This window comes from Parasteatoda tepidariorum, chromosome 1 (genome assembly GCF_982258835.1).
Source record: "Parasteatoda tepidariorum strain Cologne lab strain chromosome 1, Ptep-v5.0, whole genome shotgun sequence".
NCBI classification, from domain to species: domain Eukaryota; kingdom Metazoa; phylum Arthropoda; class Arachnida; order Araneae; family Theridiidae; genus Parasteatoda; species Parasteatoda tepidariorum.
In genome coordinates, this window is record NC_141755.1 from 107,046,220 (window position 1) to 107,064,384 (window position 18,165).

An 18,165-nucleotide genomic window follows, 5' to 3' on the forward strand; every position below is an offset into this window, starting at 1 on the left:
TTTATCTTTTCTTCCAAATTATATCCAAAAGATGCCTTTCTCGCGCATCCGAGTGGAAAAAATAAAAATGTTTTTTTTCTATTCTCATTTGAGAACAATGAAATATAAAGATTAATGAAGTAAAAAATTTCGTTTTCTTTTTCATTCTAAATTCACCTAAATGTTAAAAATTTCATTCTAAATTTTTCAACGCATTTTTTTAAAAAACATTTTCTATCATTTAGAGTTCTTAATTTATAAACATAAAATCAATAAAATTAAAAACTTTACATAATCAGGATAAAAAAAAAAATTGATTTCCATAAAGTTTCAATATCCGATATTTTTAGTATGATATTATTTATTACAACAACGAAATGAAAGTGAGCATTTAGAAACCCTTTTATAAAAAGTCCGAGTGTATTTTCCCCTACAAAATGCGAGAATATAGCCCTTAATATTAGAATAATGAAAATATTACACATTTAAAAAAAATTATTTTATTTGATCCGAAAAGTCCCCCCCCCTAAAGGAATGTATTTAAAGAAAATAAGGCTGTTCAACTTAACGTGAACCTCGAATGTGTTGCTCTGGTAAAAAAAATTTTTCCAGGGGGTGTAGTCAGATTTTTCAACAGATCAACAGATTCAAACAAACTTCAACAGATTTTTCAACAGCACCTTTAAGTAGTTTTTAAGCACTCAAAAATATTTTTAATGACTCTAAAAAAAAACATCATTATTAAGATTTGCGCAGTTATAAAAAAAAAAAAATCTATCATTTCAAGTTCTTAATTTATAAACATAAAATCTATAAAGTAAAACACTTTACATAATCAGGATATAAAAAAAAACTAGTTTCTGATAAATATTGCAGGGAAACTTGTGAAAATCGTGAATTTTTTGTAATTTAGAACGACAATCGATACGACAAAGAAAAAAAATTTTTTTTTTCAAAGATAGAAAACTAAGCACTTTTTACAAACCCTGAAGCACTTTTAAGGGTTTTTAACTAAACTAACTAAAAAACTAACTAACGTAACTAAAAAAATAAGCACCTTTAAGCACTTTTTCAAAACGCTGATTATCTATCTGAGACATCAGAAAACTGTGTATTATTTTTAAAGAATATTCCTTTTTAGCCTTATCTAGTAATTTTAACACATTAATGACTTTTAACAAACAAATAATTAACTTACAAGGCAAAAAACTGTACCCTGCAGTTGAATGGTTAGGATTTAAGTACCCCTGGGCAAAGCATTTTAACAGGTTCGTTGAAATTATGTTTAAAAAATATAGACAATGGAATTTTTTAAATTTTTCTCGCATTTTAAAACTAAAAAAAATTTATAAATACTTAAGAATTTTAATTTTAGTTCAGCTTTATTGTTAAATAATATTAATTCCAGTAATAATAAAAAGTTTAATATTATTCTTTAATTATTGCAAATTAATTAACCTAAACATTCTATGATTTATTAAAATTTAGAAGAAAAAAAAGAAAAAAAAAAGCTGTAAAAAACCTGACAACAACATTCAACTTTCACACCACATGCATACATCATTCAACTTGGTTGCCCTTTCATTCAGACTTACGGGCCTTTTAGGGCCACGCCAGAGGTCTAGATTCAGTCGACTTACGGGCCTTTTAGGGCCGCGCCAGAGGCGCCATTCAATCAATATCAGGTTTTATACAAAACAATTTTTAAAAAATTTGTATTATAAAAAAAAAAGTTACGCATAGAAGTGTTAGCAAAAAAAAAAAGTTTTATGAGAAATAATGCTTTACACAAAGCCACTAAAACCCTAACCATTTAATTGCAGGCTACAGATTTTTGCTTTATTAGTTAATTATTCCTTAGTTAAAAGTCACTAATGTGAAAATAAATAAAAATTCTTGAGCTATATGAAGTTTTTTTTTTTTTTTTTTTTTTTTTTAGAAAAAAGACTTACCTCCTCCTCCTGAGGGGGCGCAGTCTTGTTTCATAGTAGTTGACGGGGGGATGTTCTCGCGTCCGCGATGATACAGGCCCCTCGTCATTTGTGGTGCTGGGTGGGGCAGGCAGGTCTCCTAGCAGCATCTGCAGCCGAGTGCTTCGAGGTTCTGTGGGGGGGAAAAATTCATTTTAGAATTTGTAAAAAATGCTTGGAATATAAATCATTTGTGGAAAAAGCGTACTGCAGGGTTTCCACAGTAAAACATGAACAATATAGTTGCTTTTAGTAGCCTAAAGCATGAAAATAGTTGCCTAAATAAGAACAAGAACGTGACTAAAATTTTATTAAATGACTTAATTGCCATATACCATGATCCATTTAGTCATGTAGCAAATATGATAATTGATGCAAACATTAGTGCTCCAGCACTAAATTTTTATATCAAAAAAATTAATATATTTGCAGAAAATTAAATACTTTTAATTACTAGAAATCACTTAAAAAAATTTTCATTAAAAAAACATACTTTTACTAAAAAAAATTTCAGTGTAAACAATAATTCATCTAGCAAATATATATATACACATATATATTGTGAAAAGTGATTATTCAAATTTGAAATTCTCGCATCGTAATATATTAAAAATTGGGTTTTTCAAAATCATGCAGAATTTCGTAGCAAATAACTGTTGAAAAGGCGATCGAGGAACAAAATAGATTTACAACGGAATCTGTGCCAATTGAGTAAATTAAAAAGTGATAAATCGAATTTTTTTAGTCGTTTTTGTGATAAATCGAATTTGAATTAAAAAGTGGTAAATCAAAATTTTTTAAGAAAAAAAAATTTCATAGTGTTCAAAAAATACCGAGGGCCGCAACTCAAGTTATGTCATAAAAAACAACCTAGGAGCATAGAAAAGTCTCCCTATTGTCTCCGTTTCCTGAAAATAGTTGCTTTCTAAGGCTTTTCATGCAAAAAAAGTTGCCATAGTCGCCTCAGGTCGAAAATAGTTGCCTTTTAGTCGCCTGTGGCAACTTTGGTACTGCCAGACTATTTAACGAGCTTCCATTTTGCGATTTTTTTTTCTTCGAGGAACCAAGAACATTTTGGAAATTTCTTCGTAATTGACCAAACACAAAAGTGGATTTTCTATTTAACGAACTTTTCTTTGAGATTCACTTTCCCTATTTCCTAGAATATTTCAGAACATTTCAAACTTGTTGAATGCATTTTATAGGGGGAAATGACCTTAAGATTGATTTTCGCAGCCACCTTAAGAGAAAGCAGTAAAAATTCCTTTCTCTGTCTGCTTGCATTTCATACAAGAATCCATGCCAAAAATCAATTTACGATAAAGCAAAAACAGAAATTTCTAAAGCATAGAACTATGATGTTACAGATCGTACAAATTCGTAACATTTTTGCTAAAGCTGAATTCTTAGTCAGCGTGGCGAATGTGTAAAAAGTAGAGGACAAGGCTGACATTCCTTTAGAAGAACTTCATATGGGTACAGCTAAGAGAAAACCACGAAATGAATGATAATCTATTGATGAATTATTTTCTTTTTATTGCTTTTCTGAAGCTGCAACCATACAAACATAACTGAATCGGATATTTTGGGACAGTGTGAAAAATAAAAACACTACAGCAAAAAAATGTGCGGAAGACGGAAATGATAAAGATATCACCAAATCTTCAGATAGAAGGTTAAAATAATTTGAAACAATGCGATAATACATAAGAATTTACAAGATAGAGGTGTATCAATTGCTAATGTCTAGCGTTTATGAATTAAAAACCTGTTTTGTGTTGTATTTCAAATGGTGAATTTAACTAATTTTTCCTATAACGAACTTTTTATCGGGATTTAGCAACCCCTTAATGATCGGTTAATTTTCAAGAAAACGGTCATAAAAGTGTGTATTTTGCCAAATACACGTATTTTATTAGTGCTAGTATCTAGTTTAAAATAAACCACTTACAATTACCTTAAAAATATCCTGGTACTGCTATAGGGTGCGTAAAGTGAGTAATAAAATTTTTTCCGGGCAAACGAAATGGATTAGTTTTATTCTTATTGACGCATTACTACTGAACACTCCAGCCCGTCAATATCACGGGAGCGAGAAATAGCGAGCGAAAACTCACCCCGTCATTTTCACGGGACCGAGAAGGAAGGGGTTAAGTATGGGTCCGACTGTATTTTGTATTTTTGACTATCAAAAAATAGGGGTATAGCCATAATTTGGAAAATAGAGTCCTGATACTGAAGACAGGAAGGAGTGGTCGAGAGATGCGGTTGTTAATGCATACCTGCCAAGTCTCATGTTTTTTAACGCAGTATTTTAAGACTATCTCCTGTTTATTCTCAAATTTTTCTGTATTGGTTGACTTTCTGTGAGGTTTTTTCAAAGTTTGCAAAGTCACTGCCCGGAAGTTGTCGATTATTCTGCCATAGATCAGGATACGAACATTTCTCCAGTTTTCACCATCCGCAGGGCTGACGTAAAATATCCTCAGATCATGGGTTAAGAGTTCGCTTGCCGTTAGGATAACCGTGTGAGGTTTTCGTGGTTATCCTCACTACGTTACACGCGGGAGCAAATTTCACTCAGTACATGATTCAGGAGTTCTCGTCTTCTGGATGAGGTTCAAAATTACAAGGCTACGGAGCTGAACATCAGTAGTCGTAAAACCAATATTGTGTCGGTTGGTAAAATCTCCGTTATTTTATTTCTGCGACGTTTGACGGTATGACAAAAGTTTATGAAAGTAATTGCTTGAAATTATGAAAAGAAATTCTGAGAAAAAGATTCTTTTTTTCGAAGTGAAAAATCCCAGCTAAAAATAAACTGCAGTTTTTCTACGAAATTGAAGTAATTTTGTAGCCTTTCTAGAGTTTAAAGCAGATTTTTTGCAGTGCAATCTTGACTGTAAAAGCACTGCAGCTATTTTGCAGTCAATGTGAAGTAATTTATCAGTAATTTATTTCAAAAAAAACTTTTAGTTATTGTCTACTAAATTATACAGTAGTTTAAGTGAGGTCTTTTTAAAAACCATGAAAAAAAAACTGTAACTTTAAATCCGTGTTTATTCTGCAAATTAATTTGCTTGTATTGTAAAATTGAAAGAGTTTGATGTCTTCAAGCTTGCTTTCCTCGTTGCTAACTCAACTTTGTATAATTTTTATGTCTTTTTTTTCTTTTTGATTATATATTAATTTCTTATATTTAGGTAAACATTCTAAACATTGATAACGTACACTGTCTATATTCATAAAAGAATAATTCACAAAATACATACTTGAATTATAATGTATTATATGAATTATAATGTATATTAAGTAAGATTTTGATACATAGTTTTAAGTAGGACTAAAATTAGACATTTAAAAATTATACTTCAGTTTATTAACTGCAGTAATTCTGCTGCAGTGTTTCCACTTTCGAAAATTCTGAAGCGAAATTGGCCAAATCAACAGTCTTCAAACTGCTTTTTTTGTATATTTTTTGCAGTTTATTTTCAGCTGGAATAGCCTTGAGATAAAATAAATAAACAAATAAATAACTTACTCCTGGACCGGACGGGAGGTGGAGTTGGGGGTGAAGCAGCAACTGGTGCAGGAACTGATTCAAGAACTGATTCAGAAACTGACTCAGAAACTGATTCAGAGACTGAATCAGAAACTGACTCAGAATCTGATTCAGAGACTGAATCAGAAACTGATTCAGAGACTGAATCAGAATTGGATTCAGATACTGAATCAGAATCTGATTCAGAGACTGAATCAGAACTTGAATCATCCTCACCTTCCTCCGTTTGGCTCAGGAATCGGTCGATTCGAAGCTGACGCATCTAAAGAGATTTAACACATTATTGCATCTTGTATTCTCAACGTACATGTAAAGAATGGGGAATAAGTTTGGGGGGGGGGGGGAAAGGGATGCATAGTTTTCCACAAAAAATAAAAACATAGCTGCCTACATGGATAAGAAAAAATCCAGTAGAATTTACAAAATAATATAAATTTCATAATAATTTATGCATGTACCAAAATGATAATGTACCAAATATTCTACACATAGGGAATTTTATAGTCATCAAAATAAAAAAACTGCACTAATTTCTAGGTATAACTTCACAGTAAACATAACTTGAAATGTTATCATAGATCTATCCAGACATTTTGTGAAGGGTCCGTTTTCGTAAAATAGTGAAAAAATGACTCGTAATTCGTGAATATAAAATAAACGTTAAATCACATTCTTTCAACCAGGACCCGCTTTTGTGAATGTGTGCAAATAGGGTCCGTTATCGCAAAAAAAACTTTGAGAAGGAGTTTTTAAATTGTAAAGGCAAACAATATTATGATCAACACTGTAAAATTATAATTAAAAAAATTAAATTTAAAAAAATAAACAGCAATTGCAGCTACTAAATTAGCGATGCAACATATAAATATTTGGTATTTAGCCTATACTGCTGAACGCAGAATATTCATTTCGGACGAATAAAGAAAGAAGCGTCTGCGGAAGACAAAATTTAGTTTGTTTACATCTGTCTTTCTTCCTGGGAAGGGTTTATTCGATTAACAAAACAATAATGATGATGAACAAATTTGTGATGGATCCGAATAAAAGAAAACTCATTTTGTGAATTGTCCGTTTTTATGAAAGGATTTTTTGTGAAGGGTCCGTTAACGGACCCAAATTTCTTCTACACAGACCCCTGGTACTACAGTGTTTTCCAAACTTATGACTTTAGTGTACCCTTTCAGCATATCGAGCTTATCTCAGAAAAATTGCCCGCAGGGGTCTGTCTAGGTTTTTTTTAGAGGTACCTATTTTGTGAAAACTTTGACATAGTTCGTGAAATTTAAAAATTATATTAAAAAATCAGCACAAAAATATGGTAAAATCAGTAAATACTTTCAAAAATATTTAAATATTTTTCGAAAATATGTTAAAAGTATTTTGTGAGACTACCGTTTTTCCTGAAATTGAATTTGTGAAACTGCCGCTCAACGGCAGTAAATTTGCCCTGGACAGACCCCTGTGCAGGCATAAAAAATATAAAAAATCATTTATAGAGTAAAACTGTTGTATTCGAGAAGGTTATTACTTACTTCTTTCTGCTCGGCTTTAGTGCGCCTCCTCTTGCTGGACGTCGACTCCTAAATATAAAGACATTTTTTTATTAATAATCAAGAGAAAAAAAGTATTGAATTCAAGTACTGAATGCTCCAGATTAGAGCTTGGTGACTTGATACGCCAAATCTGACGATAGTTGGAAAAAAATGGCGACTGTGACTACTTTATCTAGTTAAGGCATCTCATTTCTTCTCTCTTTATACTTAGCTTATTGTTTTTACACAGCTTTACTTTTGTTTTTATACAGCTTTATTGTTCTTACGAGACTGTTTACACTTGTTTACGTTCAATGGGTTAACATATGGTAAAATAATTTTCTATATAATAATTTTTATAATTTAATTATTTATTATTTAATAATTTAATGCTAATAAAATGATTTTCCGGTATATTTTTTTACTTATTCAAATATAAAAGTATTTATATATAATAATACTTATAAATAATAACTAAAATAAGCAATAAATAAATATGATTAACATTATGTAAAAAAAATTATAGTATTTTATTAATATATATTTGAAATTGATTTTTTTTTTATATCATTGTTTTTCCTAATTTTTTTAAAATTTATTTTCGAAAAATCCATTTTAAGGGGGCCCCTTATCATTGGGGGCTCGAGGCTATGGCCTAAGGGGTAATCAAGCACTGATTATATGCAGGGGTCTGTCCAGACATTTTGTGAAGGGTCCGTTTTTCGTGAAATTGTGAAAAAATTACTCACATTCTTTCAACCAGGGTCCGCTTTTATGAATTTGTGCAAATAGGGTCCGTTATTGCAAAAAAAATTTTTTTTCAATGAGTTTTTAAATTGAAAAGACATACAAGATTATGCTCAACACTGTAAAATTATAATTAAAAAAATTAAAATTTAAAAAATATAAAACAATTGCTGCTTCTAAATTAGAGATGCAACATACAAATATTTGGTATTTAGCCTCTACTGCTGAACGCAGAATATTAATTTCGGACGAATAATGGAAGAATCGTCTGCCGAAGACAAAACTTAATTCGTTTACATCCATCTTTCTTGTTTTCTGCCCTGGAAAGGGTTTATTCGATTAACAAAATAATAATGAAGATGAACAAATTTGTGAAGGGTCCGATTAAAAGAAAAATCATTTTGTGAAGGGTCCGTTTTTAAGTTAAAATATTTTGTGAAGGGTCCGTTTTCAAGTTAAAATATTTTGTGAAGGGTCCGTTTTTATGAAAAGATATTTTGTGAAAGGTCCGTTTTGCGTGAAATTGTGAAATAATTACCCACATTCTTTCAACCAGGGTCCGTTTTTATGAATTTGTGCAAATAGGGTCCGTTATTCCCAAAAACACTTTTTCAAGGAGTTTTTAAATTGTAAAGACATACAAGATTATGCTCAACACTGTAAAATTATAATTAAAAATATTAAATTTTAAAAAATAAACAACAATTGCTGCTTCTAAATTAGAGATGCAACATACAAATATTTGGTATTTAGCCTATACTGCTGAAAGCAGAATATTCATTTCGGACGAATAATGGAAGAATCGTCTGCCGAAGACAAAACTTAATTCGTTTGCATCCATCTTTCTTGTTTTCTGCCCTGGGAAGGGTTTATTCGATTAACAAAATAATAATGAAGATGAACAAATTTGTGAAGGGTCCGATTAAAAGAAAACTCATTTTGTGAAGGGTCCGTTTTTAAGTTAAAATATTTTGTGAAGGGTCCGTTTTCAAGTTAAAATATTTTGTGAAGGGTCCGTTTTTATGAAAAGATATTTTGTGAAGGGTCCGTTAACGGACCCAAATTTCTTCTAAACAGACCCCTGATCACTTTCCAAAAAAAAAAAAAAAAAAATCATAGTTAGGTTCTGTGCTGCAATAAAAATTTATTTTTTTCCTATCATTTAAAGTTCTTAATTTAAAAACATGAAATTAATAAAATTCGAGAACATTAGCTAGTTTCTAATAAATATCGCAGTGAAAATCGTGCTTTTTTTGCAATATAGAACGACATTGGACACGGTTAAAAAAATAAATCGTTTTTTAAAAGATAGAAAATTAAGCCATTTTTGAAAAAATCACGAATAAAAAAAGGAAATGTTAATCATAAACAAGCACCTTTAAGAATGTTTAATAGCAGCTTAAAAATAAAAGTTTTTTTCGTAAAAATTTGACGATTGAGTCTTAAAAAAAAAATACTAGCATTAGTTTTTTTTACAAAGAATTTATATAATAAAATCGCATTTTTTTATAAATTGAATAAATTGTTTATGAATTAAATGGTATCACAAGATAATGCATATTTTAGGAACTTCAGTTTAAAAAAATATATCAGCACACGTAAAAAGCAGGATAATAAAATAAAAATAATAAATATAAAATAATAATAAAATAAATAATAAAGGTTTAAAATACATTAATAAAATTCGGGTGTGCATTCTAATAAGAAAATTAAGATCCAATTCAATAATCATTTAGTTTATTCAGGGTGAGTAGCCAAATCTTTCACCAAAAAATAAGCACCTTTTAGGAACTTTTTAAGCACTCAAAAAATATTTTTAAGCACTATATACATTAACAAAACGCAAAATAATTTTCAAACACTTGACGTGATCAGGGGTCTGTTTAGAAGAAATTTGGGTCCGTTAACGGACCCTTCACAAAATATCTTTTCATAAAAACGGACCCTTCACAAAATATTTTAACTTAAAAACGGAGCCTTCACAAAATGATTTTTCTTTTAATCGGACCCTTCACAAATTTGTTTATCTTCAATATTATTTTGTTAATCGAATAAACCCCTTCCAGGGCAGAAAAGAAGAAAGATAGATGTAAACGAATTAAGTTTTGTCTTCGACAGACGATTCTTCCATTATTCGTCCGAAATTAATGTTCTGCGTTCAGCAGTATAGGCTAAATACCAAATATTTGTATGTTGCATCTCTAATTTAGAAGCAGCAATTATTGTTTATTTTTTAAAATTTAATTTTGTTAATTATAATTTTACAGTGTTGAGCATAATCTTGTATGACTTAACAATTTAAACACTCCTTGAAAAAGTTTTTTTTTTGCAATAACGGACCCTATTTGCACAAATTCATAAAAGCGGACCCTGGTTGAAAGAATGTGAGTAATTTTTTCACAATTTCACAAAAAACGGACCTTTCACAAAATGTCTGGACAGACCCCTGGTGATAATGATAAAATAACTAGTTTTCGACAAAAAACACTAGTCTTGGTTATATTATTAACCTTTAAAAAATGATCGAGAGATTTTTCGGTTCGATCTCAGAGGGTGGAAGATGAAGCTTGAAATTTATGTATTATCAAAATGAATATTTAGCAAAATGCAGCAGAGTTGCACATGAGAGTGTAGAATCTCACCGAACACAGCTCACTATACGCACATACTTCAAGCAAGTACTTCATCAATCATGTAAAATGATTGCAGATTTTATACGCTATGGATCGACGATAGGCCGAAATGGATTGTGGATGAATAAATTGTGAAAGCGTTGACTAGAACATGAAAAGCACACTTTTGCAAAATACGTGGCGAAAATGGACACGGTAAAGAAAAAAAAAATCTCATTTTCGAAAAGGGAAAATGAAGCACTTTTTAGAAACACCCAACGAAAAAAGCACCTTTAAGGAAGGGCTCTTGAAAAATCGAAAATAGGCACCTTTAAGCACTTTTTAAAAACTCTACGCACCATGTTATTTGATGAAAAAAGCTCTTGGTAGAATGTTTAAAAGCTCTTACATATTTTGCAAATCACCCGCAACAATTCTTGAAGGTTGCATCAAAACATTTTGTGCGTTTATGTCGGTTTCAGAGCGATTTATGACGGTTCAACATCATCCAATATGTATTATTGAATTATGATATGCCAGCAAACTTCCAACGTTCCATGACGGAAAATGCTACTTTAATACTATGTTGGTTAACCATCAAGAAAGGTTCGATTTTCATGGACCAACAATCCACGATGATTCCAACTGTACATTTCCAGGATGGTTTAATGGAAATTTTTGTTGGTTCTCGGGCATAAACCATTAAAACTGTATTTTTTTTATGTTGGGCCATCATAAATCAGTCCGAATTTCTACATTGGGATGATGGTTAATGCCATCAAAATTATAATTTTTGATAATGGAATTATTGATGGTTTGCATCAAGATTATGTTGGTCCATCAATGGATAACAAAACATTTTGACTTGGTACAGTCCATGGCCACGTTATCAAACGCACTCTACGATTCTAGGCAAAATCTTAATTATCACGTGATATTATACAGTTTTATTCTTTTTACGCGACTGAAATCGGCTTGCACTTGTTTACGTTCGCGTATCCTATTGGTTAAATTAAACGATATATAATATAAATTCGACCATTGGATAAATTAGACGATATATAATATAAATTCGACCATTGGATAAATTAGACAATATATAATATAAATTCGACCATTGGATAAATTAGACGATATATAATATAAATTCGACCATTGGATAAATTAGACGATATATAATATAAATTCGACCATTGGATAAATTAGACGATATATAATATAAATTCGACCATTGGATAAATTAGACGATATATAATATAAATTCGACCATTGGATAAATTAGACAATATATAATATAAATTCGACCATTGGATAAATTAGACAATATATTATATAAATTCGACCATTGGATAAATTAGACGATATATAATATAAATTCGACCATTGGATAAATTAGACGATATATAATATAAATTCGACCATTGGATAAATTAGACGATATATAATATAAATTCGACCATTGGATAAATTAAACGATATATAATATAAATTCGACCATTGGATAAATTAGACGATATATAATATAAATTCGACCATTGGATAAATTAGACAATATATTATATAAATTCGACCATTGGATAAATTAGACGATATATAATATAAATTCGACCATTGGATAAATTAGACGATATATAATATAAATTCGACCATTGGATAAATTAGACGATATATAATATAAATTCGACCATTGGATAAATTAGACGATATATAATATAAATTCGACCATTGGATAAATTAGACAATATATAATATAAATTCGACCATTGGATAAATTAGACGATATATAATATAAATTCGACCATTGGATAAATTAGACGATATATAATATAAATTCGACCATTGGATAAATTAGACGATAGATTACATAAATTCGACCATTGGATAAATTAGACGATATATAATATAAATTCGACCATTGGATAAATTAGACGATATATAATATAAATTCGACCATTGGATAAATTAGACGATATATAATATAAATTCGACCATTGGATAAATTAGACGATATATAATATAAATTCGACCATTGGATAAATTAGACGATATATAATATAAATTCGACCATTGGATAAATTAGACGATATATAATATAAATTCGACCATTGGATAAATTAGACGATATATAATATAAATTCGACCATTGGATAAATTAGACGATAGATTACATAAATTCGACCATTGGATAAATTAGACGATATATAATATAAATTCGACCATTGGATAAATTAGACGATATATAATATAAATTCGACCATTGGATAAATTAGACGATATATAATATAAATTCGACCATTGGATAAATTAGACGATATATAATATAAATTCGACCATTGGATAAATTAGACGATATATTATATAAATTCGACCATTGGATAAATTAGACGATATATAATATAAATTCGACCATTGGATAAATTAGACGATATATAATATAAATTCGACCATTGGATAAATTAGACGATATATAATATAAATTCGACCATTGGATAAATTAGACGATATATAATATAAATTCGACCATTGGATAAATTAGACGATATATAATATAAATTCGACCATTGGATAAATTAGACGATATATAATATAAATTCGACCATTGGATAAATTAGACGATATATAATATAAATTCGACCATTGGATAAATTAGACGATATATAATATAAATTCGACCATTGGATAAATTAGACGATATATAATATAAATTCGACCATTGGATAAATTAGACGATATATAATATAAATTCGACCATTGGATAAATTAGACGATATATAATATAAATTCGACCATTGGATAAATTAGACGATAATAATATAAATTCGACCATTGGATAAATTAGACAATATATTATATAAATTTAGAATACTTATTATATCACGTATTATATTAGTATATTCAGGGTGGCCACTCAAATCAGGTTATAAATTTCCCTGATTTTTCCAGTAAAAATCTTAATAATTTCCAGGTCAGCGTGTTTTTTTTTCTTTTTTTAAAGTGTAGGTGGGTACAAGAAAAGTTTCAATATTGTAAGGTATTTTGCTTAAAATGTTTTTTTTTAATATATCATCTTGAATAGATATGGAGGAAACTATATGTTTAGTTTGCAGAAAATAATGCTTTTAATGAAAAAAAATTTTTTTTAAAGAGTTAAGTAGTTTTTGCACAAAATGTACCAAATAGCAAATACATACAAGTGACAAAAAGAGCCTTGAAAAAATACTGTTCAATATATTTTCATTAAGCAAAAGAAAAAAATTCGAGGCGATTATACATCTAAAATTTTTTATATTTATTTACATTTATAGTTATATTTATTACATTTAGAGCCATTTTATAATGTGTTTTTATCTAAAGAGTGCTCTTGATAAAATTCGTTGATATAATTTTCTTGAAATTAATATCTAAAATCAAATGCCTAGATAATGTTGTTTGTTTTGAATTACAGGGATGAGATTAGCCAAAACGCAAAAAAGCTGAATTTCCACGATAGTAAATTTTACGCAAGCGCAACCCTTTAATAATAAATTCCAGACAGTTTAAGGTAATAAATGTGTTGACATACAATTGTGTACTAATCTATTATTATAAAAACGATTACATTGATACTTAACATTTAGTGAAAAAAGAAAATTACCAATTGAAAAAATGAAGCTGGAAATTATATTTTTCCTCAGTTCACATAAGAGACAATTACTACTTAAAAAAACTACCTGGTTTAGCAAATTAAAACTACTGAGATATACATTAATATTTCATTTCTTTTAATAAATACAGTTATGTGATTTACAGCAAATATATCAGTAATAATACTTTTTAAATTATATTGGAAAAAAAAACTTAACCATGAACCGAATCATTATGTTCATATTATAGTCTAATCTAACTACAGCCCTCTGAAACATATCAATAACAGTGAAGTAGAAATATATAGTAACTCCTTAACATACAAAAATTGCTATTTTTGTTTGAAAAATTACATGACAATCAGCAACTGTTTAGATAATTGTTTTTTATTTGATAAGAATTTTGCATTTTATAGCAAAAATAACAACAATTATAAATAAAAATTTTTATGATGAGTTGACTCTTTCCCCCCCAAAAAAAAATTTAATTAAATCCCTTTTTAAGTGATTGCTTTTGTTTGCTATATCTTTTATGTTTGCTATATCTTTCATGTTTGCTATATCTTTTATGTTTGCTATATTTAGTCGTTAGTCCATCTTCAAATATCTTGTGACAAATCCTATTTTTTCTTCCTTGCAAGCACAGAATGTAAGTTTTGAATATATTCCCTTCCAGTTTCTCTGATGCTGTAACACTTACATATACTAATAATCGTCGTTAGAAAAACAGTCACCTTTACAGTAACTAATTAAAAAAAATTTACTTCTTACAAGAATCGCGATAGTTGATCTTAAAATTGCGTGAATATGAATAACAATTATGGATTTTGAAATCACATGAATATGAAACTAGATATACGATTTTGAAAATGATAAAATACAAACTGGGATATAGAATTTTTAAAACGCGTAAATACAATCACGATTCATAATTTTTAGATCGCGTAAATACGAATCATGATGCGTAATTTTTAGATTGCATAAATAAGAATTATGATGCATAACTTTTAGAATGCGTGAATGCGAATCCAATGCTTTATTTTAAAATCACGTATAAATACGAAAATCAATGTTTGATATTATAAAGTGCATGAGCAAATCAACACATTGAATTTTAAACTTGCGTGAATACGAATCGTTACATAGGTTTTAAAAAAGACGTAAATACGAATCACAATATCAGATTTTTAAATCTGGTAAATAAGAATCGCAACGTACAATATTCAAATCACGTGAATAAGAATCGCAACACGCAAATATGAAAAGCAATGTTTGATATTAAAATCGTGTGAAAAAGAATCGAGATATTAGCAGATTCCAGGCTTGGGACCTCTAAAAAGCTTGTCAGAAGCAGCGTCGTTTGAACTACGAAAATCGGATCTATTTGGAGGGCGGTTTAAAAAATTCGGAAAATCTTATTTGCTGCGTGTAAAAGGGGAGAAGATTGGTAAAATAAGTAAAAATCAGAAAGGATTGGTAGCTATGTAGTTTCAATTTTCTGTTTCTTTTTAAAAATCGGTGAATTTTCTGAAAAAGCGGAATACTTATAAAAAAAAAATGAAATTTTTAGAAAATCTGAATTTTTGATAAAAAAAAAAAAAAAAAAAAGCTGAAATTTAAGAGATAAAAGTGAAAAATGCGGAAATCCGCTAAAAAAGAGGAAAAATCTCATCCCTGGAATTAGCACTATTTTTTTTATGAGATCAGTATTTGCAAACGCTAAATTTTCAAATTTCTTGTTGCATACTCTATAGAAAAAAACTAGGTAAAATTCTTTTTTTTTTCTCATTTGAAATTAGAATATTTAAAGAATTCCAATCTAACCACATGGTTTCTTAGTTTAGATTAGTTAATTTTTTTTTTGTTTTTACAACTGGGCAATTCCATGATGTCGGACCTAAAATATGAACATAAAATTCTTTAAAAAAAAAAATATCTTATAAAACATAAGTTTATAATCATCAAATTTTTATACTAAATATTTAGTACATCATAATCTATCGAAAAACAATTTGCTTGATAAAAACTGATTATAAGTTAAAATAAATGAACTAAATTGTTGGTGTCGGATGTAAATTGCAAGAAAGCAAAAAATTATTACTCATATACAAATTGTCCAAACTGTGTGAACTTGTTTGTAATTTAAATGTGAACTTGACAGAATTTTGAAGTCGACATTTGAATAAAAAATTATATGCAATTCTTAACTTGTAAAATACGATAAATGTTTTTCATTTAATATATATATATATGTTTTTCATTACATTTTTCATCTTGTAGAAGTTAGTTGAAAAATAGTTCAATTTAATTTTAACTGTGCAACATATAATAATAACAATGTAAACAAATAGAACTACATTTAAACAATATTTCCTTAAATTTAATAACTTTAAAAACCCTGGAATAAAAAAACTGCTATTTTTCTTTCTTTTTCTTAAAAAAAAATTTGGGAAAAAATGGCAAAAAGTTTCGTTACTTTTATATACAATGAAAAAAATAGTTTGAAAAAATGTCACTGTATATTAAGGAACAAACAAAAAAAGAAAAAAAAATTATTGCATTAGACTATAAAAATTTTATCTGGGGGAAAAATTGCACAGGGAAAATTATAATTTAATAGCTTTATTGCCTTATAAAATTAAATAATCGTTTTGAAGAGTTCATACAATCTTATGTTTGGTGTTTTAAAGCAGATATTAACCAATATACATTTTACTTGTATTTAGAGGCATAGTTAATGGTAAACAAGAAAGAGCATATGTTCCCCGATTGTAGAACTAAAGATGTGTCAAATTTAATATAAAATTTTATATGAATTCTACAATAAATGTTTCTATAGTTCAAGTTTTGTTTTTCTTCTTCCTAATCTATAAAATCCTAATAAAAACATATAAATTTTTTTATATTCTAAGTTTATGCATTATTTAACATTTTTAATGAGCTTTTTTGGGTAAAAGGAGAAACAGTTTCGGAAATATTTTTGGAATGTAAGCAACATTTACAATTTTTTGATATTGTGATTTATAAACAATACGAATTTTGAATCAAAAATCAAATGTTTACCAACAAAACAGTAAAGTTAAATGTTAGCATCTGGTTAGTTCGTAAAAGAGCCGTTCTTTCAATAAAATATATTTTGGAAAGTTAGAATGAAATCCAGAAAATTAGCACCAATGCAATTGTAAACGATTTTGCTGTTAATTATGTTATGATCAATTATTATGTTATGTATTAATTATGTTATCAGGGGTCTGTCCAGACATTTTGTGAAAGGTCCGTTTTTCGTGAAATTGTGAAAAAATTACTCACATTCTTTCAACCAGGGTCCGCTTTTATGAATTTGTGCAAATAGGGTCCGTTATTTCAGAAAAAAAAACTTTTTCAAGGAGTTTTTAAATTGTAAAGACATACAAGATTATGCTCAACACTGTAAAATTACAATTAAAAAAATTAAATTTTAAAAAATAAACAACAATTGCTGCTTCTAAATTAGAGATGCAACATACAAATATTTGGTATTTAGCCTATACTGCTGAACGCAGTATATTAATTTCGGACGAATAATGGAAGAAGCGTCTGACGAAGACGAAACTTAGTTCGTTTACATTTGTCTTTCTTTCCCCCCTTCCTGGGAAGGGTTTATTCGATTAACAAAACAATAATGAAGATAAACAAATAAGTGAAGGGTCCGATTAAAAGAAAAATCATTTTGTGAAGGGTCCGTTTTTAAGTTAAAATATTTTGTGCAGGGTCCGTTTTTATGAAAAGATATTTTGTGAAGGGTCCGTTAACGGACCCAAATTTCTTCTAAACAGACCCCTGGTTATTCAAGAAAATGAAAGATTATTTGGTTTTGAGAAAAAAACAATTCATTGGATGAGAACACAAAAGCTTTCAGAAAAAGAGTGCAAGATAAAATCTATTATTAAACTATAACCAATTATTTTTTGAATAATTTTAAAAAGTTAAAAATGATTAAAAAAAATTTAATCATTTTCTTACAGAAAAAAATATCCCCCAAAGCATTGGAAGAAACTTGAACAATAAATAAATTCAGCACACGAACTAGAAGATTAAAAAAAAAAAAATCTACTTTTATAAACACAAGCAAATATCCTATAACCCCTTCGTCCACCCACA

General features: G+C 28.8%; 1 protein-coding gene across 2 annotated transcripts in view; it reads right to left on the reverse strand.

The window, feature by feature from the left end:
• Positions 1-212: 212 nt before the first annotated feature.
• LOC107440167 (uncharacterized) overlaps positions 213-18,165 on the reverse strand; it is a 61,827-nt gene continuing 43,874 nt past the window's right edge. For both annotated transcript variants that reach the window (XM_087150252.1, XM_087150256.1), the window contains exons 8-10: positions 7,044-7,091; positions 5,491-5,773; positions 213-2,082 (exon numbers count right to left, since the gene is read on the reverse strand). In XM_087150252.1, coding sequence (XP_087006378.1) covers positions 1,928-2,082; positions 5,491-5,773; positions 7,044-7,091 — 486 coding nt within the window. In that variant the 3' untranslated portion in view covers positions 213-1,927. The remainder of the gene's footprint in view (positions 2,083-5,490; positions 5,774-7,043; positions 7,092-18,165) is intronic.